The following is a 21072-nucleotide window of genomic DNA, read 5'->3' as shown; positions in this document are numbered from 1 at the left end:
AAATTTCAGCCCTATGAAAAAGCCTCTCTTACCATGCTAAACAATTAATCTCTTTATCCTCTCCATTACAAAATTTAAATTTCTCTCGCTTTATTTGAAATCTTTGTAAGTCCACTTCTCAGTAAGCTTCTGCTTGTAACGTCTACCCTGCTTGACTGGAACCCTGCTTTCGACCTTACCAGTATCCTGTAGTTTCTTCATGTGGTCTCTCAGAAGATTGCCCTCTGGTCTCAATTTTCTAAGAGAGTCTGAAAGTTCGTCTGAAAGTTTCACCTCAAGCATGGATTCCATATTTTCGTGCTTGAACAATTTTCTTTGCTTTTTGGCCTTGGTCTCGGAGGGAGCCTCTGTTTTCTTGACGGCCTTGGTGATCTGCTTGATTTTGTTCATCTCATGCAGCTGTCTCTTCAAACTCTTCAGCTCATCCTGTAATCTCATTCTTTCTTCGTGGCGTTTCTGCTTGTTTCTCTGTGCGGTTGTCTTCTTTTTGTTTACCACTGGCTTGTTAATGGACAGGGAGAAATCCTCCTCCTCTTCCTCTTGAGCTTCTTCCGGAATGGAGGTGTCTTCTCCATCGTCGTCCAACTCGTTGTCATCCAAAGTCTTTATCAACAGTTCAATCTTGGCCCTATGCTCTTCCAGAGCAATTCTCTTCTCCTCCTTTGTCTTCTCTTTGTAATACTCTTTGTTTATCAGACTTTTCCAACTCTCCAGAGATGGGTTGTAAGATTTACCAGCATCGGGTTTCACTTCTGTTTCGATGATTGTAATTGGAGCAGTTTTCAAAGTAGCAGGTGTGACTTTTGGAGCTGTCCAACCAGTCACAGAAGTAACTGCCTCCTTCGGCAGTCTCAATTTGGGTGCAACGATTTCGGGTTCATTCCAAACATCATAGGCCTTGGCCTTGATTATTCCATCCTTAGCAACACGTGTCTTCAACTGGGACTCACCATCGACCTTTCCGGCCAGCTTCATCAGTCTGTGGACTTCCTTTTTGGAAACACCTTGGATTTTGTTGGACTTCTTATTTCTTTCAACCTCCAAGCCTGGGGCTTTTGATCTCTTGGCCAGGATTTCAGAACTTTTGAGGGATTTTGTCACTCTTTGCTTCTTCAGCTGATTCTCATCACCCTCGGTATCGACCATGAACAAGTCTTGGGCATTAACGTCCTGGATCTTCTCACCATGCGTTATCAAGTCCTCGAGGTTGTCAGCCAAACCCATCTCAACATCGTCGATGTCAATGTTTTTTCTCCAAGATCTCTTACCCTTACGGGAAGGCTGTGATCTCTGTGACGGTCTTGCAACAGACATGGTTGTATATTATCGTGTGTATTTAAACGCTGCGAGATGCTATGAGAAAGGTACTAAGAGAATTTATTTCTGGGAAAAAATTTGAGCAGGGCATCTCTACCTATCAAAACGGAATCTGTCCCGTTTATAGGGGTTTTAAAGATACTGATGCACAAATAGGAGATACTAAACATTCAAGTCATACCCATGATATTGAATATATAAGACCAGACTTTCAATAAATTTTGCCCTATATGTTTTCATTGTGTTGGTGATTTCACTGCATTTGCGCTTCTATCAGCTCTATCACTCGCTTGATGTAGACGATGCTATCGTCTATGGCAACGTTGCCAGATATGCTCACGTACGACGATACGTTGTACTTGGATGTTATCAATCGGGACAGTCTTTTCGTAGCATCAAGAAGTTCTTCCTCTGAATTGTTGAGTATGGTCTGGTATATCTGCTTTCTCCTTGCCTATATGGTGGTTAGTATGTTGAGAGTCGAGAGATAGCGGTGTCTTCCATTGCAATCATAATAAAATCATGCTTACATCAGGTATACTGTATATCAAACAGCCTAAACTGTCCTCTGCACCATGCTGCGATATGTGGCAAGTAATTGGAACCCTGTTTCGTGCTTCTGGGGAGCTTCTATCAATGTGTTCTGGGGTGGGAGTGGTGAGTATCACCTGGAACGGATCTGTGAAGGCGGGTGTCACCGTATCCACGACAGTCTTGGTAAAATTCTCTGACATAGAAGATTATAATTCAAAATCTAGCTTGAAACCAATGCAAAGTCTGCGGATAATCAACTGCTGACAAGCTATAAAGCTTTAACTGTTCTCGAGAGCACCAAAGTATAAAGGTAGGCACACGACTCTTCCCGATTTTTCACGACGTTGGAAAGTCTGGCGTCCATACACAAGACAGGCAACTCTCCTTCAAAAGGTATCTCGCCAGCCCACAAACCATAGCCATGTTTTCGAGATTCAGAATACTAGCGAGGCAGAACTCAACTGCATCAGAGGCAGCAGTGTCCAGTGTCACCAAGGCACAGGCCAAACCATTCGCCAGCAAATCGTACATCTTCCCGGCCTTGGAAGAGATCAAAGCAGAGGAACTCGTTGGAAAGCCATTCGGGCCAAAATCACATGCATACTTCATATCGAGGACCAAGAAAGGCCAGTTGCCAGTTTACAGGACGTATAGGCGTAAGGTTGCTTACACCGAGATTAGAAGAGTTGAGGGTGATATAGTGCAACTGAGAAACGATATTCAGGCTGCGTTCCCAGATATCCAGAAGAAGGACTTCAACGTTGTGATGCAAAGCTTGAGAATAATGATCAGGGGTGATCATCTCGTACGTATTACGGATTTATTTGGAAAGAAGTTTTAGAGAAAGCGAGAAGCGAGAAGCAAGAAACAAGAAACAAGAAGCAAGAGACTGAGAGAAACACCGTTTCTTGACCACTTACTACATGTATATATAAGCTCTAGATTGAGAACACTCGATTAAATTTGTATGTCCAATATATTTTGAAAACTTGAAGTCGGTCAAAATCTGTCATAAAAATACCATGCAACGTAATAGATTCGAATTGGTCTCACGCCTTTTGCGAAGATGAGCCCGATGCCTCTCAAATTTATTTTTCAGTTCTGAAGGCCTCTGGAGAGACTTTTCGATTTCCACCAGCTTCACACGGCTAGGAAAGATGCCTATCCTGTTAGTGGATTCGTATGACTCGTTCACGTTTAATTTGAAAAACCTGATTGAAAATGCCACTGCTCAAAGCGTATTCATCATACACAATGACTCGTTCAGCCTGCCTGATCAGCAGATGGAGTTGGACCAACTACTGGACTCGTGCGATGCTATAGTTGTTGGACCAGGACCTGGAAATCCTGAGGATCCCAGAGACATTGGCATAATACCTTATCTGTTAACCAAAGAAATTCCACTTCTTGGAATATGTTTGGGATTCCAATGCTTATGCTTGATGGGAGGGCTAGAAATGGGGTATCTGAAAAATCCTGTCCACGGGCAAATTTCCAGCATAAAACTGGAAGAAAACACCGAGGGTTTGAGTCTTTTCGCTGATATTGACTCAAACTTTGGCAGCGTTCGGTATCACTCGATTTTCGTAAAGGGTTCCACCGACGCCATAGTGCCTCTGGCCTACGCCATAGACGAGGGTGAAGGAAAGCTGTTGATGGCAGCCAAGCACGCAATTTTGCCGTTCTACGGAGTTCAGTATCATCCCGAGTCAATATGCTCGACTTACGGCACTCAGCTCGTTAAAAACTTTTGGAAAATAGCCCAGACGATCAACAAATCGAGAAGCATTCCCAACTTCAATGTGAGCCTGGATCCTCATATCGTGGTTGCTCCCGCACTTCTGGAAACTACCACCAGAGAAAAGAAAAAACTTCTGTTTGAGAGCTTGAACTCTGGCTTCAGTACGCTGGATTTGTGCGACAATTTGAAAAAACTGGGTAACGACTTCTTGCTGATGAACAGTGCTATGACTCCTGGTGACTGGACGATAATAGGCATTCCCATACCAGGCGAATCTGACGTGATATCTCACTCGACAGAAAATATCAACATAGTCAGCATGTCCAAATGGTTAAGTCCAGAATCTTCTAAAATCACATTAAAGACTGGACAGACCATATGGAGTTATGTGGCTTCATACATGTCCCATAAGTTTGCAGATTCCCTTCCCACGGCAGAGTTAATTGATAGTTGCCCTTTCCATGGTGGATTAATTGGAATATTTTCCTACGAAGAGGGAGAGTTTATCACTCATGAAAAATTGTTACCTCGTACAAATGGCGAAATTCCAGATACAAGGTTATGTTTCATTGATCGGTTCATAGCCCGTCATGTTGCCAGTGGAGACTCATTCATAGTCTCCCGGAGAGAGAACGACCACGAATGGCTTTCTTCGACAAAATTAAAGCTGGAAACTGCTAAACCAATGAAACTTCCAATTGCTCAAAGTATAAGCGAATTGTGTGCTCATTCTGACATCAAAATCACAAGAACTGACAAGCCTAACTACTGCAAGTCCTTCTCTGAATGCCAGAGATATCTGAAAGAAGGTCATTCGTATGAACTATGCCTTACAACTCAGACAGAAATATACCTTCCAAAGGAAATTGATTCCTGGGAGATGTACAAGGTTCTTGCCTACAAAAACCCTTCTCCTTACTCGTGTTTCATGAACTTTGGAGACTGTCAGCTGCTTTCATCATCACCCGAAAGGTTCTTGCGATGGGATGACACTAAGGCTCAGCTACGTCCCATCAAGGGAACTGTTGCAAAATCAGCTGAAATGACCTTTGAAAAGGCAAAACAGACCCTGTCGACCCCCAAAGAGTTTGCGGAAAATTTAATGATTGTTGACCTTATACGTCATGATATGTATAACTTCGTGCCCCGGGTGGAAGTGACTAAGCTCATGGAGGTTGAGGAATATTCTACAGTATACCAGTTGGTGAGTGTGATAGAAGGATATTTTGGCGATCATCACACCGGCATAGACGTTCTCTCGAGATCTCTTCCGCCGGGATCCATGACAGGAGCTCCTAAAAAAAGATCTGTTGAAATTTTGCAGCGTCTTGAAGGGGACGAGAGAAGAGGACTATACTCTGGTGTTTGTGGATATTGGTCTGTGAACAACAACAGTGACTGGTCGGTGATTATAAGAAGCATGTTCAACTATAAAAATGACCTCAAAGCGATCGACGGATATTCTGTGTGGAGAATAGGTGCTGGTGGAGCCATAACCGTGCTCAGTAGCTGTGAAGGTGAATGGGATGAGATGAATGTTAAGCTAAATAGTGCATTACAGGCATTTATATGATCGTGCATATAGCATTTAAGGATAACGATTTATGATACACTTCTAGACTATTTTTTAGCGGCCCTTCTTCTGACTCTTTGGGAGATTGGTCTATCATCGTTCTGGATGCGAACAACGTCCTCGTAGCCTTTGAAGGTCACTTCGAGCTTTGATCTCAATCTTGCTTGAGATTTGGAATCTGCCACTTCGACACCTTTGAGAAGAACGTTACTAACCAGTTCTAATATGAGCATGAACAAACTAGACAGGATAGCCAGACAGTAGTTAGATATGGTGACTCCGATGTCCAGCCAACTTCCTTCAGTCTTCACGAGGTAGAAGAAGTTGAGTGAAAGAATGTCACTGATGGAGATAATGAGTGTGGAGATGGTGAAAGCGTCAATCTCCAGCTTGTGATTCATGATACCCAAGCCCGCAGATAATAAAACATATGGAATAATGAGCTTGACCATTAGCAATGCACCCATAGGAAATGGGTCAAAGATTGGAAGCAGTCTATAGACAGAATCCAGCGAGAAAGACGAGATGGAGGCCACATTACCGGTCCCGAAAAACGCAATCTGCATCAAGAAAAACCCAATCACCGAGATACGTAGCACTTGCATCCAGTGATTGGCAGACTTGTGGTGGCTCACCTTGATTTTGAGAATGGAAGACTCAATTTCGATCCACTGTAGGATCACTGCGGAGAAGCCAACGTAGAACAGGGCTTCAAAAGATATGGCCAGTATCACGAATGTGGGAGCAAACGATAGGAAGATGATCAAGCAACGCAGAAGGTAATCGCTGTTTGATTGGAAAGTGTGTAAGATTGGCAAAAGAATGAGAGATATGACCAGATTCGCCCAGCCAGCTATCTGAGCTCTTGGAGGAAGACCATCTCTGGCTTGCAAAGACTCAACTGCTTCGGTGGTAGACCACATTGAAGCCACAACCAAGAGGATCTGAATAACGACCAGTACAACAGTGTACCTTTCAACGTGTGACACTTTCAAAATGTACAAGAATCCAACGACCGCGAACAAAAGAATCAACGCTCCTCCAATCAAAATTTGTACCAAGCTTTCCACTTTGACAGGATTTTGCAAAGGGAAGAAAGCCATTGCAGCACATGACAGAAACCAAGGAAGCAGCTGTTTGAAAAATGGAATGCCAAAAAGCACCGGGTACAAACCAAGAACAATAAATAATGCGCTGAAAATGGCCCTGTTGAAGAAACCGTAGGTGATGCTCTCAAACACAGCAATAACACCGACAGAAATGAGCAGAATGGTTGGTTTTGACTGTCCTGAGAAGAACTTTGAGACTCCCGAGATGAAACTGTTTCTCTTGCACACTATTTGATGCCAGAATACAACTGGAAATAAAGCATATAGGTAGTAGTTCGGTGGCGACCTTTGGTAGAATAGAATGTAGGATAATGCTCCCGTCATGACCCCGAAAAAGAGATGATTTAACCATCCAGAGTTCTCAGTTGAACGCGGAACAATGAACAATTGCAAGAAAATTGAGAACGAGTAGAAAATCCATCCCACGAATCCGAAAGTCACTACAGACCGTAGGAATTTCCAGTTGTATTTCTGTAGATAATCCAAACCTTCCAGTGTATCGGCGATCAACTTATCGATTTCCTCCAAAGCATGGGGATCGCTTTCAATCTGACCTTCCTCATTGGCTTCGAGATAATGCTCTATGGCCTTGACTCTCATAGAAACTGGAGGGTTAGCAAATTTTGGGAACTCTTCAAAGCCAAACTGTCTAGAGGCAACCTCTGCACGCTTGACCCAGTATTGTTCCAGAATACTTAGAGCATTCTTGTACAAGGATGTCACCTTCTCGGAATCAGGAACATCGAGATACTCCAGGGGAAGCTTTCCAACAGAGTTAGCTGGGTAGTTGGCTCCGATCAAATATGCCATCAACGAGGAAATATCTGCCTGGCTAACATCGTTTCTCTTGATGTGAGAAAGTGCCCAGGAGTCCATGTAACCCTCAGGGTCATCGACTGGCTTGGTCAAAATAACAGGCTTGTTGATACCGGCACCCCAGCAAATGAGTGGTGTTCTGGTGTTATCTGGGTGACCGTCACCATGAGAGCCAAAATCACTCATTCCGTGATCTGCAGTGAAAACGAAAGCAGTATCATCATCACCAAAGAATTCTGGCACCATTTGAACAAGCTTCTCAATTTGCTTATCGGTGTAGTTGATGTTGTCGTAGTACTCAGCAGAGTATGGTCTGTAGCTGTGGCCGGAGGTATCAGTTCCCAATAGATGCAAGAAAAAGACGTTTCCGTCTTGATGGATCTGATCGTACAATTTGGCATCCTTCGTAGAATTGTCAAACAATTCATACAAATTTCTGAACACAAAGGCATCCAGCTCGATCGAAGACTGTGTGAAATCCTCAAATTCATGGCCATACATCCAAGTGTCGATACGATTTGGATCACTGGCACCGTCGGCAAACATGGGAAGAATATCAGGAGATCCGAAAGAGTAAGTATGAGCCGACTGGTTGAAAACCGAATCAAAATCAACGGGGTTTTCCTTCCAGCCTTTGGTGACAGCGGAGACGTCCTCATAGAAGCCTGCGATCATGGCAACGTGCCCCGGGCGTGATTCCGTGGGCATTCTAGTGTGCGAGATACCGTACGTACCCTCATTGTAAATGACGTTTCTCAGGAAAGGAGCCAAATAAGTGGTTTCGCCTGTCACAGGATGCAGCACTTGTCCCAAAGTCTTATCAGCTCTCTGGCCATCCCCAACAATCAAGAACAATCTCTTCGCTGGAGGTCTGGACGTGGACAAATGGTTCTCCATTCCATGCACCAACGGGCTCACGAAATAAATATCAAAGATCGACCATAGATAGAGAAGGTGGAATAACACACCCACAATGAGCAATATAAGTCTATTCTTCTCCATTTTGTCTATGCATGAATGAGTATCTTGGAAAAGAACACATAATATGCCAGATCAACGCGTAAACAGGCGATGAGCCTGCCTAGTCATCGGACACGCACTAAAAGGTCTATTTGAATATGCACGATTGAAATATATTGAAATATTTCAAAATATACTATTCTACATATAAGTCGAGCACTCAGATATAAATTCATTTCTTCATTCGCATAAGTAACAATTATTTCTTCGTGAAAATAAGTTCAATAATTATAAACTCTAACACTTGTTTACGCCATATTGAGTCATCATCGTTCATTAATTTACTATATATTACCATTGTGGGTTATCTCAACCCGAGTCTATGATACATTTGCGTGATAGTCAAGTCAGTCTTTTTCGCACGCAACCACCGATCAAAAACAAATTCGTCTCTTTGCAACGCAGAAACATAGACAAGTCTATCTGCTTCAGAACGCATGATACGATCCATATAGGCTTCATCTGCAGCAGCCCTCTCTGAACTGTAAGCAGCCATGGTGCGGTTAAAATTGTTGAATAACACCTTGTAGTTCTTGAACTCCTTGGTAAGACTGATATACTCCTCTGCTGAAACCAGTTCAGGTATATACGGCGGGGCAGGTGGTTGTATGTCTAGCACGGTGACAGGACAATGAAGGTCCCCCATGGTAAGTGCTATTGGAGGAGGAATAGACGCCCTGGGCAGAGTACCATTAACAGGAGCATGCAAAGGAACTGCTCCCATGTCGCTATTGATCGCTGGATCAACCTTGTTCTGCGAAGAGACAAACACCGGCTTATGACGAAACTCGGTATCTTCAAGGGTTTGATCTAATTCGTCCATTGTGAAGCGGTTTGTCGAGGAGAATGGCGGCATTTCTTTGAGATCATTGAGTGAGAACTTTGAGTTAGTGTCTGCCTCCTGCATGGGGGTTTGAGCAGACTGTTGACCTTGGTCAATCCCCTCCTCATGGACTGGTTCCTTTGTGTTCAAAGGCCCTCGGTTTGCATCGAAGGTAAAGTCAAACGTACTTCTAAGGAAAGGGTTCGAAAATGGTTCCTTCTTTCCATCATCGTTGCCAGAGGCCGCACCAACACTGATATCCCCCTCCGGGAGATCCTCCACATGTGCTTTGTTGACGGGGGTACTCTGACCAGGAAATCCACGGTCCTGGTTTGAGGTTGCAAAGGGACTATTTGAAAAGCCTCTGTGACGCGGTTTCCGTTTGAGGCGAGTTGATTCCCTCTCGAAAAACCGGTTCGGTATATTTTCAGCATTGGCCCAAGAGGATGGTTTTGGCGATTGAGGCTGTGTAGTTACAGGAGGATCACTATCATCTATAATTATAGGATCTGCTTCAGTACCTTCGTCCAAAGCGATGGGGTCATCCTTCTCGCCTGAACTGTCAAAAACCGTGAATCTGTTCGACGACTTCGATCTGTCAGGTGACGGGAAGGTAAAGGAAAAGTCCCCATTTTGACCCATTCTCTTGAGCTCATCCATAAAACTTCGACCACCTGCACTTTCAAAAGAATCCTCAGCGTTGAATCCGTTGCTGAAGCCACTGTGAAAGGCCCAAGGGTTTACTGTTTCAGGCTCAGGTTGTGCTTGAGGCTCATTAATTGGCTCTTCCTTCTGTGGCACAGTTCCTTCAGTTGTGGGCTCTGGAATCTTGATATCCGGAATTGGGCCGGTATATGTCTTCTCTGAATGCATGTAAGAGTACGATGTTCGCGATCTGGACCATTGCCCGTCATTTGTGCTTTCAAAAGATGGTTTGGGGTGATCTCTCTTAGGGTCCTCTGGTGTTGGAGTTTGAGATTCAGAGTTCTTTCTTGTAGCAGTTGGATGAGCCTTGGACTTGGATTTCCCGTTTGTTTTAGCCTTCGCCTTTGGTGTTGATTTGGTTGAGCTAGGTGCTGCTTTCTGCTTAGACCCATTCTTGGGCGTGGCCCTGGGTTGAGGGGGCTTCTTCTCTTGCCTAGACTGTCTCCAACTGGGGACATCATCATACCTCGAGCCAAAATTGTAGCTAGCATAGTTCTCAAAGGCGGAATAAGTGTCTCCATAATAAGAATGATGAAATCTATTAGAGTTTGATCGGCTCGAGTTATACTCCTGTTTGGGACTCTGGTACTGGCGTTGGTAGTACCCAGATGCTGGAGAATATGTCTTCTCAGACTTGGGAGGATAAGTCCTTGGAATGGTCTTATCATAATCACGTTTCGTCTGGGGATCAGAAAGAACTCTATACGCTTCACTGATCTTCTTGAACATGTCTTCTGCGTTGTGGTCACGGTTCTTATCTGGGTGGTACTTCAATGCCAGGCGTCTATAAGCCTTCCGAATCTCTTCGGCAGACGCACCTCTGTCGATTTCCAACACTTCATAATGTTGACTCATTGAGAATTCAGTCTGCTTTGTTTGTTTTGTGACAGGAGAATCATAGAGTGTTGTGTTTCTACAATCTTTCTTCCTCCGTAGACGCACACTGTTTGGAGCGATGAGTCGGGTAGTTATATGCGGCTACAACTTTGGCAGTACACATTTTTATTATCTGGATTTCAGAGTATACATTTGAATACAGATGGGTGTACGCAGTGCAAGTATTAAACATTGATTTTTATAAACATTAAAAGCCTCAATTATATTACAGGCAAAGATCAGTCAAGCTCGTTGGAGATCTGCTGTTGAATGATGTAGGCGGCGTAAGGCGAGACCTGACTCTTCGAGTCATTGAACACAAACTGTTTGGACAACAGATTGCCAGCTTTTCCTCCGTACTCCGAAGGTATGGTTTTCCCAAGCTCTGATGCTAGTCCTGCTCCGTTACTGATCATCATAAACTTCTTTCTGGATTCGGGCGAGGCAAACGTTTTCGCCACACTGTAGCACCAACTCATAATAGATGGAACATTTACAAAGAACTTGCGCGACATGATCTCAGGGTAGTGGCTCGAAAAAGTGTGGATAATCGCTTTTGTGACTTTTCTGATGTCTGGGTCAATCCTGAGCATACTCACGCCTTTATAATCGTGAACCTGAACCATATAATCATTATCAGGGTCATCAAACTTCAACAGCTGAATGGCCTGCTCCATCAAGCCCACTCTCCACCTCAAAAATTTGTCGCCTTCTTTGGAAAATATCTCCTTGACATCATCCATTTTCCCGTACAAGTTCCAAGTTATGATTTTCTCGTCTGCGGCAGCGGCGTTATCAACAGTGAGGACTCCTAACTCCGAAAACTTGGTAGGATGAGTCTCGGAGAAGGCTGCCAATAAGGGCTTAAATTCTGCCCTCCACTTGAGTGTATTCAGGAGTTGAGTTTCAGCCTCGGACAAACTTCCATTGTTTGCTTTGAGGTATTTCGCGAGCAGAATTCTTGCGATGTTTTCGTCGTAGAAGTCACCTTTTGAATCTAGTTGGTACCCAAACAACTCATCATACTCGGCTTCTTCTATTAGCGCCGGCAATTTTTTCAAAAAAGCTGTGACGTTTGCGCTCTCGGACTCGACAGCAGACATAACTTTTTGTAGTTGACAATTAGGTGAACTTCAGGAGATACGCAATAGATCCTGGCTGATAACGCCGAGAACATTTATGGTAAGTGAATCGTGTGATAATTGATTATAGCTGACACGGCCTTCTGTCATTGGAAATGCCAGTGTGATTTTTCATGGACGACCAGCAGAGAGCTTCGTTTAAATCATTTAAAGAGCACATCACACAGCATTAAAATGGCGAGGCAGAACTTTGTGGGATATGTTATTTCCCAAGGAAAGATGGACAAAACCATCAAGGTGAGAGTGCTGCAAAAATACTACGATGCAAAGGTCCACAAGGATCTGTTCAAGCGTAAAGACTTCCTCGTGCATGATGAAGGTAACATCTGCAAGGAAGGCGATCTGGTACGGATCGAGGCCACCAGACCATTATCATCAAGGAAGTTTTTTGCGGTTGCTGAGATCAAAAGAAATATTGGTCAGCAGTTCGCGAAATACGCAGAAGAGGCCAAACAAAGGGTCAGCGAGGAAGAACAGCTGAAGACCAGAGAGTTCCTAGAGAGAACACAACTGAAGGATAATGATCAACAGCTCGTCTTTTTGGGTGATTTGCGCACGGTTGCTTCCCTCAAAGGCAAGGAACTGACTCCAGAAGAACAGGAAACAGTTTCTAACCTCAAAAAGAAGTACATGATTCAGACTTGGGATGATCAGCAACTGTTCCAGATGGAATTCGAGAGATTGGAAGAAAAAGTCCAAGACTTGTTGCAAGATTACAAATTAACCCAGACTTTGCAGAGCATAATAGCAAGCCCTGATAAGTCTGCAGAGGTGTTGCAGCGGACCGGGCTATCTGGTGAGGAAATCGAGAAAATGCGCAGAAACGTCAGGAAGAACATAATTAGAAAGTTCTTGAAGAAAGCTGATGATGCCACATTATTGCAATTGGGAATTCAATTATAAAACTGAGCAGTTGCGACCGGCCTTCCATAAATTATATAGTTAGTGGATTCTGTAAATAGTGCCGAACACGATCTTCCGAATTAGCTTTGCACGTACATTTGGGATCAACAGGTCTTGTTCATACTGATCTGTTTCATAATTTAATTGTCAGCTCCCACCATTGATGGATAAAAAATGGAGGTTCTAGAATATCATGATCAGTCTGAATTGCATGATAATAAGCCTGAACCAGAGAAAGAGTCTGAGGTGGTGCCTACCAAGGAGCCTGAAATAGTGGAACAGGAACAAGAAGAAGTCAAAGATCCACCCATAGCAGCAGTCGAGAAAAAGCCCCGATCCAAGCGGCTTACCCTCCAAGAAAGGTTAGCTTTGGCTGCTAAATCCGGTGGCAAAAAGAAGGAAAATTCGGAAGATTCCCCAAGGGCCAGCGTGGACTCTGTGAGACCCGTGGTTGATGAGCCTGAAAAGGAGGTCACCCCACCGGTTTCTGAGGAGGCCGAGGAACCAAGCATTCCTGAAAATTTCACAGAGCTGGAAAAAGATGACTTAATTGTGTTGGTAAGGAAACTAGATGACTTGAACAAACAGACAAAGCTCAACTCTGAATCGAAGTTGGCTGCTCTCAACACTCAGGTGTCGACCTTGAACTCCACCGTTTCAGCTCTCTCAGCCACCAACGAAAGACTGAAGGATAGGCTGAATACAAACGCCAAATCCCAGGACAATAGTGTATTGTCAAAGAAACTCGAGGAAAAGGAACTTCAGATAAAAGAACTTTTGGAGGAAGGGGCCAAACTCTCCTCGAAAGAGGTTTCTTTGACACAGACAATAAAGAAGCTAAAGATCAAGGAAATCGAAAATGAGGAGGAGATAGACAGGTTAAAGGAGGAGGCCGGGGAGCTGATCGATAAAGCCAACAATTTACAAAGTCAGATGGATGCTGTCAGAGAGTCCGAAAAGTCCATAAAAGAGGAACGGCTGAACTTCGAAATTCTTCAAGGCAAATTTGACAAGCTCACCAAGGAAAGAACTAACATCTACAACGAGTTGAAAGAGCTGAAACACAAGCGTCTGGATGTACAGTTATCGAATACCAAGAAGGCTCTCGAAGAAGAGACGAAAAAGAGCTCCGAGTTGCAAGCCAAGTTGGAACAGCTAAGCCTACAATTCGAGATGTTCAAGGAACAATCGAAAGTGGAGATCTCCCAAAAGGAGTATAAATTAGAGAAAGAAAAGCAAAGGTACAACGAATTGAGGGATGAAAATTATAATGAGATCAAGAGATTGGAACAGAAGATGGAGCAGCTTCGGATCCAAAGCGAAAACAAGCTTGTGAATGGTACATCTTCCTCGGATGGATCTCAGGAGATTGACAAAAAGCTGCTGTCAACCAATGAGATATTGCAAGTTCAATACACTCAAGCGTTGGAGAACTGGAAGCTTATTGAAAGTTCTTACCAGAACAAGATTTCTCAGTTTGAGAACGATATCAACTTGTTGAAGCAAAAGGATATGAATTACTCAAGAAAGATAAAGACCATGACTAGTGATTTGAGGGCTAAGTCGGAAGATATTGATGAATTGATCGACATCGAGTCCAGTCTGAGAAATGAGATTACAAAACTGACTGAGAAGATCACTTCGAAAGAAGACGAGATCGTACAATTACGCCAAAATTACGAGCTAATATCAAAACAACTGGAGGAAGAGAAAGCGAAACTTGAAGAAGAGAAGGCGAAGAAACCAGAAGTCGTTGCTGCTCCCGTTCAACCTCAATCACTGTATCTGCATGATCTCTCCTCGTCCAATCTGTTCAAAAGCCAGAGATCGGTGTCTGCGATCTCGTCTATCAATCATAGCTGGGATATTGCCCTAGGCGAGAGCTCAACCACTCCAAGATCGACATTGCCCAACAGTCGAAAGGTGTCCAATACATCTCTGTATTTCTCTCCTTCCTTACAGACCCCTACGTATAACAGATATGAGTTCGTTGAGCAGGAGGACGACTTTGACGTCTCTTCGCCTATATCTACATACAAGCCAAAGGATGATGATTTGGGAAGCAGCTCGAACAACCTAACGGTCCATGGCTCAAATGGTGGGGCCAACATACAAATCATGGGTAAGCTATCCTCGCAGATCAGACGTCTGGAAATTGAGATGATCACTTTGAAGGATGAGGTCAACACGTTGACACGCGAGAAGGCAGATGCCACGACAGAGATTCTGCGACTTATGAAACAGAACGAAGAACTAGCTAGCCTGAAGGAATCCAACCTGGAGCTGGAGAAAGATCTGCAGGATCTCAGCCACAATTACGAGACTACCCTGGTACTGCTGGGTGAAAAATCTGAGCAGGTTGAGGAATTGAAAGCAGATGTCCAAGATCTCAAGGACTTATGTCGCGAACAAGTTCAGCAGTTAGTTTCTATGAAATAGGCCCGATCATATTTGTGTATTAATTCTAATTGTTACCCTGTGCAATGGCCTTAACGGAATGCTCGTCAATATCAATGGCCTCCCATGGATACGCAATCCATGCATCCGGCACTGTCTTGGCAGCAATGTAGACTCCACCATTCATCATCTCTCGAGATATGTCGGCCTTCTTGGGCTTATCCTTGTTGTGTAACACAAAGATACTGAACTTGGTATGCTCGTTAGTTCTGCCCAGCTTGACAGCCAGCTCCTCAACATCCTTGTGAAGTTCATTCAAAGCATAATGAAGTGTGGTTCTAGTGTCATCAACCTCGTCAACAATCAGAATGTTCTTGCCAATGAGTGAGTCAAAATGCTGCTCCAAGGCACCAAAGTCCAACCATTGCGTTCTTACTACCTCCTTGCCAATCTTCTCCACTTGACCAATACCTCCCATGTTCTCATACAACGACAAACCAATAGCCTGAATGGGAATATTTGTCTCACCAGGATACTTAATGAATGATCTCAAGATTCTGGCTGGGATGAAACCACCACCACCGATGGCTATTATAATATCAGGCTTACCTACCGACCTGATTTCGGTCGCGGCGTTCTGACAGAGCTTGTGAATGTTGTTGTAGGAAACGTAAATCTTTTCGTCTTCTGACATGGTTGAAGGTTTAGGAGGCACAATAACGAGGACTATCCAGTGATAAAGTCTGACACAGTCAAAGCTACACTATACAAAAAAATTTATCATGAGCATCGCGTTTGTGATACAATTTTCTTTCTTTTGCACAGGAGACTACGCATAAATCCGTCGTTTCTTTTTAATTCTTAGCGAGCGGACATTGCCGTTTGGTTAGGGCACACTTTTTCAGTTACTCTATCTATATGTGTCTGTGGAAAGTAGATTCAGCTGCCAAAACATTAGTCTTCGTCGTCTTCTTCGTCGTCATCGGCATCCTCAGCCTCACCGTCTTCAACGTACTCGTCATTCTCACCGTCGTACACAACTGTTCCGTTTTGAGCTGGTTGCACGGGCTCACCATCAAGAGCCTCACCATTACTGAGCTCGGAACGAAGAGCCAGCTGGGACTCTAGCAGAATCAAACGCCCTTGCAAGGCCAGCATATTTGGGAGTAGTTTAACACTTTCGGACAGTGAGGACTTCAGCAGCTTCAATAAGCCAACCAAGTCTGCATCTTTGGAAATAGAGTTGCCGTGCAGAATAATAATAGTCTGTAGCCATGTATTCAGCAGCATAGAGCTCTGTGGCTGATCTGCGATTCTCAAGCTTAAAATAGGGAAAATCTTGAGACAAGTGTCCTGGTCAAGTCTTTGTACGACTTGTCTTGCGTGACCGAAGTTTTGGGAGCATATGGCGGCGATTCGATCGTGATCATGTATGTTGTCCTTGATCATGGTCACCACTTCACTAGACTCCTCTGAAGCGTATTCGTGATCCTCTTCATCTTCCTCGTCTTCGTCAGAGCTTTCATCATCGTCGATGATCTCTTTTTGGCCATTATGGCCGTTTCCGTTCGAAAAATTTATCGAAACTTCAACCTCTCCTGCACCGCTTCTGCTCCATTGCAGAGGCTCCGCATGGAAATGGTCATTGTCAATCCAGAAGCCAGTCATACTCGAGTCTCTGAAAACTGCATCGAAAAAACTAACTTCTTCACTGCTTGACTTGAATGTAGTAGTCGGAGTATTTCCAAAACTTTTGAAAGGATCTGAGAAAATCGAAATTCCATCGTCCGTGACGGCAATCAAGAATTCTTCCTGGCCTGATGTGAATGCTTTTAGTTTATGGGTGCTCCTTGTGGTTTTCAACGTTCCCACTATGCCTTTTTTGATCAAAGAAACAATTTCTATCTCCAGCTCACCTTCTCTGGCAAGGGCGACCAATCCAGCTTCCTTGGAAGATGCAGCTGCCGCAGCAATTGGATGGCTCTTTTTGTTCTGAAACAGCTTGGTCGCGGCATCGTCTTCAGAAGTCAAAACAAACACTGCGCTTGTCGTTCCTATAATAATTTCGTTGGGTAAGCTGTGAATGGATGTCACATGCTGTTGTTTATGAATCTTGTACTCTTTGAGTACTTTTGTATCGTTTGGACTAATCTTGAGCACATGCGAGCTAGTTGAGTCGAATGCAAACAGAGAGCCATTTGGGGAGTCAGACCCAAGCAGTCTAGATGCTGAAGTTATAGTTCTCGATGTAACTCTCTTTTGAACAGGATCGTAAAACAAGACCTCTCCATTCTCCAGGATGATGGCCAGATGACCAGCCGTCTCGGTGTGCAATCCTTGATCTGTTGAGCCGGCATCCGTTGCGTGTTTGCGTTTGTTTCGTTTTCCACTATTCTGGGCCTGAGCATTGCTATTCACTATCCAAAACAATTCGCTTATTATTTCCTCTTCTTCAAGTTCGATGGTATGTTTAAGGTCTTGGAAAAATGGAACAAGAGGTGAGATGATCACCTCGTTCCTACCACCTCTCGATTTCGACACACATCCAAAATATCCAGCCGGGTGTATTCCGCTTCTGACCTTCGACTCAGACATTTCTATTTGAGTATGAAGTATTAAAAGCACTAGATGTGAGCGCTAATTGGGATATTTTTCATTCAACCTCATCAATCTGTTGTATCTTGATAAATTTTTTTGGATCCATGCATGAGGTCGTGTCGTGAAGGATCTTGAAAAAAAGAGTTTGCACGACCTATTCCTGCGCTCTATCCTGCATGTCTGCAAAAGCACTAAATTGGGATTTCTACGAAACTTAACACTCTTGGAGAGTTCATGTGATTTAGAATAGGTTATGATATAATTCAAGATGGTACTCAAGTCTCTATCTCATATAGCCGACGCCTTTGTTAGCACTTCTTGATCCTGTGGTGTCAACTGTGAGCAGATAAGAGCATGTTTGTTTGGATCAGTCTGCTGAGAATTGATAAACGCTTCTTTGAAAGCCTGGAAAACGTTGATTGGATCAAGAGACGTGTTTGAGAAGGGGTCGTCCTCGAAATCTTCCTCGTCGTCATCATCATAAAACCCACCTTGAGAAAGTTTTTTAGACTCCGATTCGAGAAACTTCAAATACTCATCTCCTTCTGGGTCACCTTCTTCATCCTCCCACTCTTTATCCGATTCATAATCGTCGAAATGTCCACCGCCTATCACATCGCTGCTCTCTGGATTGAACGATGCTCTTTTTCTCTCCAATTGTTGAATAGCCTCAGGCAGACGGGCCAGGAGCGAGCCCAGAAGTTTACCAATCTGGGGTAACACTGAATCAAGCTTCAACGCAACGAGAGTCTCTGACGAAAGATTAATGATCGACAAAAGCCCCAATGTTGACAACTTGAGGTCGTAAACCCTTTTCAACGAAGGGATGATCTTGCCCCAAAGCTGGAAGAATTGTGGTAGGAACTGCTGCTCCGAGAGCAAGCTCAATGAATTAGCCGGTTGTTGGGTTAGAGCTGCAATGATAACATCAGAGAGTTCAATGGAGTATCTGAGTCCCGAGGCATGCGCAGGATCCTCCGATTGCAAAAACTGGACGGTTCTGGTCAAGATCAAAGGAAGATAAGGAACGGAGTCCTCTTGGAGGCACAGTATGAAGTTTTGTGCCAGTTCTGATGATACAGATACGATGTTGGAACCATATAGTGACAGCTCACTGTCTGATGGGTCAAGCGACTGATAGACAGAAAACAAGGCATCCTTATAGCCTTGGTTGGTCTTCAAGTGACTGGCACCATAGACCAAATAATTCTTCAGAGGAGCCAGCATCTCGTCAATGAATTCCAATGCAGAACCTTCCTTGAATGAAATCATCAAGAGCTCAAATACTCTCCACATCCATGGCGATACAGATCTGCTCAAGAAGGTGGAGTTTTCAATCAGCTCGGCAATTTCAGCGAAATAGTCCTCCAGATCGCTGGTGAGGGCAAACTCTATGACTGGGAAGTAGCACTCCTCCAACTTCATCACAGTTTCTGCAGAATTCTCAAAAGACAACAAGACTGTTATCATAGTGTTGATTACACCTAAAGCAGCCATCTCTTTAGTGGAGTCATCATCGTAATCATCAGAGTCATTCGACTGGGCATCCTTGATCTCCCTCAACAATCTGAGCAACTGCTCCGATAGTCTCTGCATTACACCGAGACCAAACGGTTGAAGTTGTTCGGAAAAACTCTCCACACATTCCTGAATGACTGCACTAACAGCATCATTATCAATTTTGTTCGACAAATCCAGAAGTCTTTCAACGGTTGGGACAATGATAGTCGACATTGCCTCCTTGAATTGAGGAACATCTATAAACGCTTGTAACGCCAGTGCAGCCCCCAATTCCACTGGCAAATGCTTATCATCCTTGAAACATTCAAAAACACCTTGGAAGAGGGTGGAGAGGTTCTCTGGGTTGGTCAGCTCTACCGACTGGAATTTGCAGGACACTTCACATGTTCGAGCTCTCAAAAAGGGAAATTGACTCTTGAAATTCGGGAAGATGAACGTTGCAAAGAAAGATTCCATCTGGGAGTAGTAAGGCGACTTTTTCACTGTGAGCTCGTGAACGACGGCCCCCATAATACGAAGAACACTCTCTTTCTCCTTAGCAATTTCCAACGTCTCGGGTATGCTCTGAAAAGCCACAAGCTTGTTGTAAGCAAATTGCATGATAGGCTCCAACGTTGTCTTCTTGCGCTTGTCAACAAGCGTGAACAGAAGTCCAAGCACTGCCATCTGAGGAGAGCTTGCCTCTTCGTAAACATCCATGATCATGTTTATGTATTCGTGAGGATCGTTTTCAAACATGTCTAAGACATCTTCGTTGGGAATAAGTATTGGGAATGCAAAGTCAGATATCAGATAGTTCACGTGCGGTTCGACCAAGGACCAAAGAGCCTTCTGAAGCACACAGTGCTCGATGAACTCCACCAGTAATGATAAGCACTCATTGCTGAGCCACACCTGACTGTGTCTCCATTGTTCGATTCTGGTGAAGTACACCTTCAGCAACTCTGGGACAAATCCTGTGATAAACAACTTTTTGAAACCATCGTAATTGTACTTCTGTGCAATGCTCTTCGAGGCGTAACGGCTGAATAGTCTGAAAAGGTTGGCATATCCCCATTTCTGAGACTTGACCCACGGACTCAGCTTCCTGTCATCCTCGTCAATCTCCATCACATTCTGAGGTAAACTCATGTTTATCACTCTAACATGGAATGTTCCCCATGCCACAACCTGTTCCTGCTCCCTCAAAGGCTCAGGGAGATCGTGGTAGGTGACAAACTTATAGATCTTTAAAATAAGTTTGACCATATCTCCAGACTCGTATGTAGAGTGCGAGGAAACATCCTCTACCAGAGCATTACCAATCTGCAACAGACTGGGGAAGTACTGGCGGATTATGGGATCGAGCTCTTGACTCCTGTCTTCATTGGTCTTCCACCGATAGTGCCTAGTCAACTCCGAAAAACACACTAGACCAGCGTAGATCGATGAGGTGTCCTGAGGGTTCTGAAAAAGACCGATGGTAGTAGGCAGAAATTCAGGCCAACTATGAGGGTAATCGAACGCGATGATTGAGGTCAAAATTGGGAAGAACTGGTTTCTCAGCTGTTTGTCAGACTTAATGATAGCGGGAATCAGTCTCTCGCGTATTATTGGTTTTTCATCTTTATCCAATGCCCTTCTGGATTCCGGGTCCCAGGATTTGGTCACTTTGTTTTTGAAATAAATGACACAGGCAGACTTCACTGCGGGATTAACACCATCTGTAGAAAGGATGTCTAGACATGCGCCTGAGAAGCCTGGAGTCTGCTCCGCTTCCCTCAGCTTCAGTTCGGCCTGTTTTCTGACGTTTTGATCCGCTTGAAGGGTTGCTACAAAGCAATCATGCAAACCATTGACATCCATAGTCTCCAAAGATCAAAACTGAAATTTTTTTTGTGTACCATTTTGAAGTCCAAACACTTTAAACTACAAACCAAGAGATAAAAAATTAGTCCAAAAACATATGTGCTATGCACTACCTTTTGAGAGTGTAATTTTTTACACATGCTGAGAAA

General features: G+C 43.9%; 12 protein-coding genes across 12 annotated transcripts; 4 read left to right on the top strand and 8 right to left on the bottom strand.

Annotated features, from left to right (window-relative positions):
* Positions 1-90: 90 nt before the first annotated feature.
* Positions 91-1314, bottom strand: KUCA_T00001734001 (uncharacterized protein; the record flags this gene model as incomplete). The annotated part of the gene is made up of 1 exon (XM_022603945.1): positions 91-1314. One exon carries the CDS (start codon positions 1312-1314, stop codon positions 91-93), a length of 1224 nt encoding a protein of 407 aa, XP_022457775.1.
* Positions 1315-1570: 256 nt separating this feature from the next.
* Positions 1571-2051, bottom strand: KUCA_T00001733001 (uncharacterized protein; the record flags this gene model as incomplete). Its single annotated transcript, XM_022603944.1, has 2 exons — positions 1571-1771; positions 1848-2051. 2 exons carry the CDS (start codon positions 2049-2051, stop codon positions 1571-1573), a joined length of 405 nt encoding a protein of 134 aa, XP_022457774.1.
* A 221-nt stretch (positions 2052-2272) lies between these two features.
* On the top strand, positions 2273-2692 carry KUCA_T00001732001 (uncharacterized protein; the record flags this gene model as incomplete). Its single annotated transcript, XM_022603943.1, has 1 exon — positions 2273-2692. The coding sequence occupies one exon, from the start codon at positions 2273-2275 to the stop codon at positions 2690-2692; it is 420 nt and encodes a 139-aa protein (XP_022457773.1).
* Positions 2693-3008: 316 nt separating this feature from the next.
* KUCA_T00001731001 (uncharacterized protein) lies at positions 3009-5165 on the top strand (the record flags this gene model as incomplete). The annotated part of the gene is made up of 1 exon (XM_022603942.1): positions 3009-5165. One exon carries the CDS (start codon positions 3009-3011, stop codon positions 5163-5165), a length of 2157 nt encoding a protein of 718 aa, XP_022457772.1.
* Positions 5166-5212: 47 nt separating this feature from the next.
* On the bottom strand, positions 5213-8092 carry KUCA_T00001730001 (uncharacterized protein; the record flags this gene model as incomplete). The annotated part of the gene is made up of 1 exon (XM_022603940.1): positions 5213-8092. One exon carries the CDS (start codon positions 8090-8092, stop codon positions 5213-5215), a length of 2880 nt encoding a protein of 959 aa, XP_022457771.1.
* Positions 8093-8414: 322 nt separating this feature from the next.
* Positions 8415-10493, bottom strand: KUCA_T00001729001 (uncharacterized protein; the record flags this gene model as incomplete). The annotated part of the gene is made up of 1 exon (XM_022603939.1): positions 8415-10493. The coding sequence occupies one exon, from the start codon at positions 10491-10493 to the stop codon at positions 8415-8417; it is 2079 nt and encodes a 692-aa protein (XP_022457770.1).
* A 260-nt stretch (positions 10494-10753) lies between these two features.
* On the bottom strand, positions 10754-11617 carry KUCA_T00001728001 (uncharacterized protein; the record flags this gene model as incomplete). Its single annotated transcript, XM_022603938.1, has 1 exon — positions 10754-11617. One exon carries the CDS (start codon positions 11615-11617, stop codon positions 10754-10756), a length of 864 nt encoding a protein of 287 aa, XP_022457769.1.
* Positions 11618-11830: 213 nt separating this feature from the next.
* Positions 11831-12559, top strand: KUCA_T00001727001 (uncharacterized protein; the record flags this gene model as incomplete). The annotated part of the gene is made up of 1 exon (XM_022603937.1): positions 11831-12559. One exon carries the CDS (start codon positions 11831-11833, stop codon positions 12557-12559), a length of 729 nt encoding a protein of 242 aa, XP_022457768.1.
* A 174-nt stretch (positions 12560-12733) lies between these two features.
* KUCA_T00001726001 (uncharacterized protein) lies at positions 12734-14998 on the top strand (the record flags this gene model as incomplete). Its single annotated transcript, XM_022603936.1, has 1 exon — positions 12734-14998. One exon carries the CDS (start codon positions 12734-12736, stop codon positions 14996-14998), a length of 2265 nt encoding a protein of 754 aa, XP_022457767.1.
* Positions 14999-15023: 25 nt separating this feature from the next.
* Positions 15024-15650, bottom strand: KUCA_T00001725001 (uncharacterized protein; the record flags this gene model as incomplete). The annotated part of the gene is made up of 1 exon (XM_022603935.1): positions 15024-15650. The coding sequence occupies one exon, from the start codon at positions 15648-15650 to the stop codon at positions 15024-15026; it is 627 nt and encodes a 208-aa protein (XP_022457766.1).
* Positions 15651-15910: 260 nt separating this feature from the next.
* KUCA_T00001724001 (uncharacterized protein) lies at positions 15911-17551 on the bottom strand (the record flags this gene model as incomplete). Its single annotated transcript, XM_022603934.1, has 1 exon — positions 15911-17551. The coding sequence occupies one exon, from the start codon at positions 17549-17551 to the stop codon at positions 15911-15913; it is 1641 nt and encodes a 546-aa protein (XP_022457765.1).
* A 291-nt stretch (positions 17552-17842) lies between these two features.
* Positions 17843-20920, bottom strand: KUCA_T00001723001 (uncharacterized protein; the record flags this gene model as incomplete). The annotated part of the gene is made up of 1 exon (XM_022603933.1): positions 17843-20920. One exon carries the CDS (start codon positions 20918-20920, stop codon positions 17843-17845), a length of 3078 nt encoding a protein of 1025 aa, XP_022457764.1.
* Positions 20921-21072: the final 152 nt, after the last annotated feature.

This window comes from Kuraishia capsulata, genomic scaffold (assembly GCF_000576695.1).
Source record: "Kuraishia capsulata CBS 1993 genomic scaffold, Kuraishia_capsulata_scaffold_2, whole genome shotgun sequence".
Classification (NCBI taxonomy): Eukaryota; Fungi; Ascomycota; class Pichiomycetes; order Pichiales; family Pichiaceae; genus Kuraishia; species Kuraishia capsulata.
The sequence above is the reverse complement of the archived record's forward strand: the minus strand, read 5'-3'. Positions and strand labels throughout refer to the sequence as shown.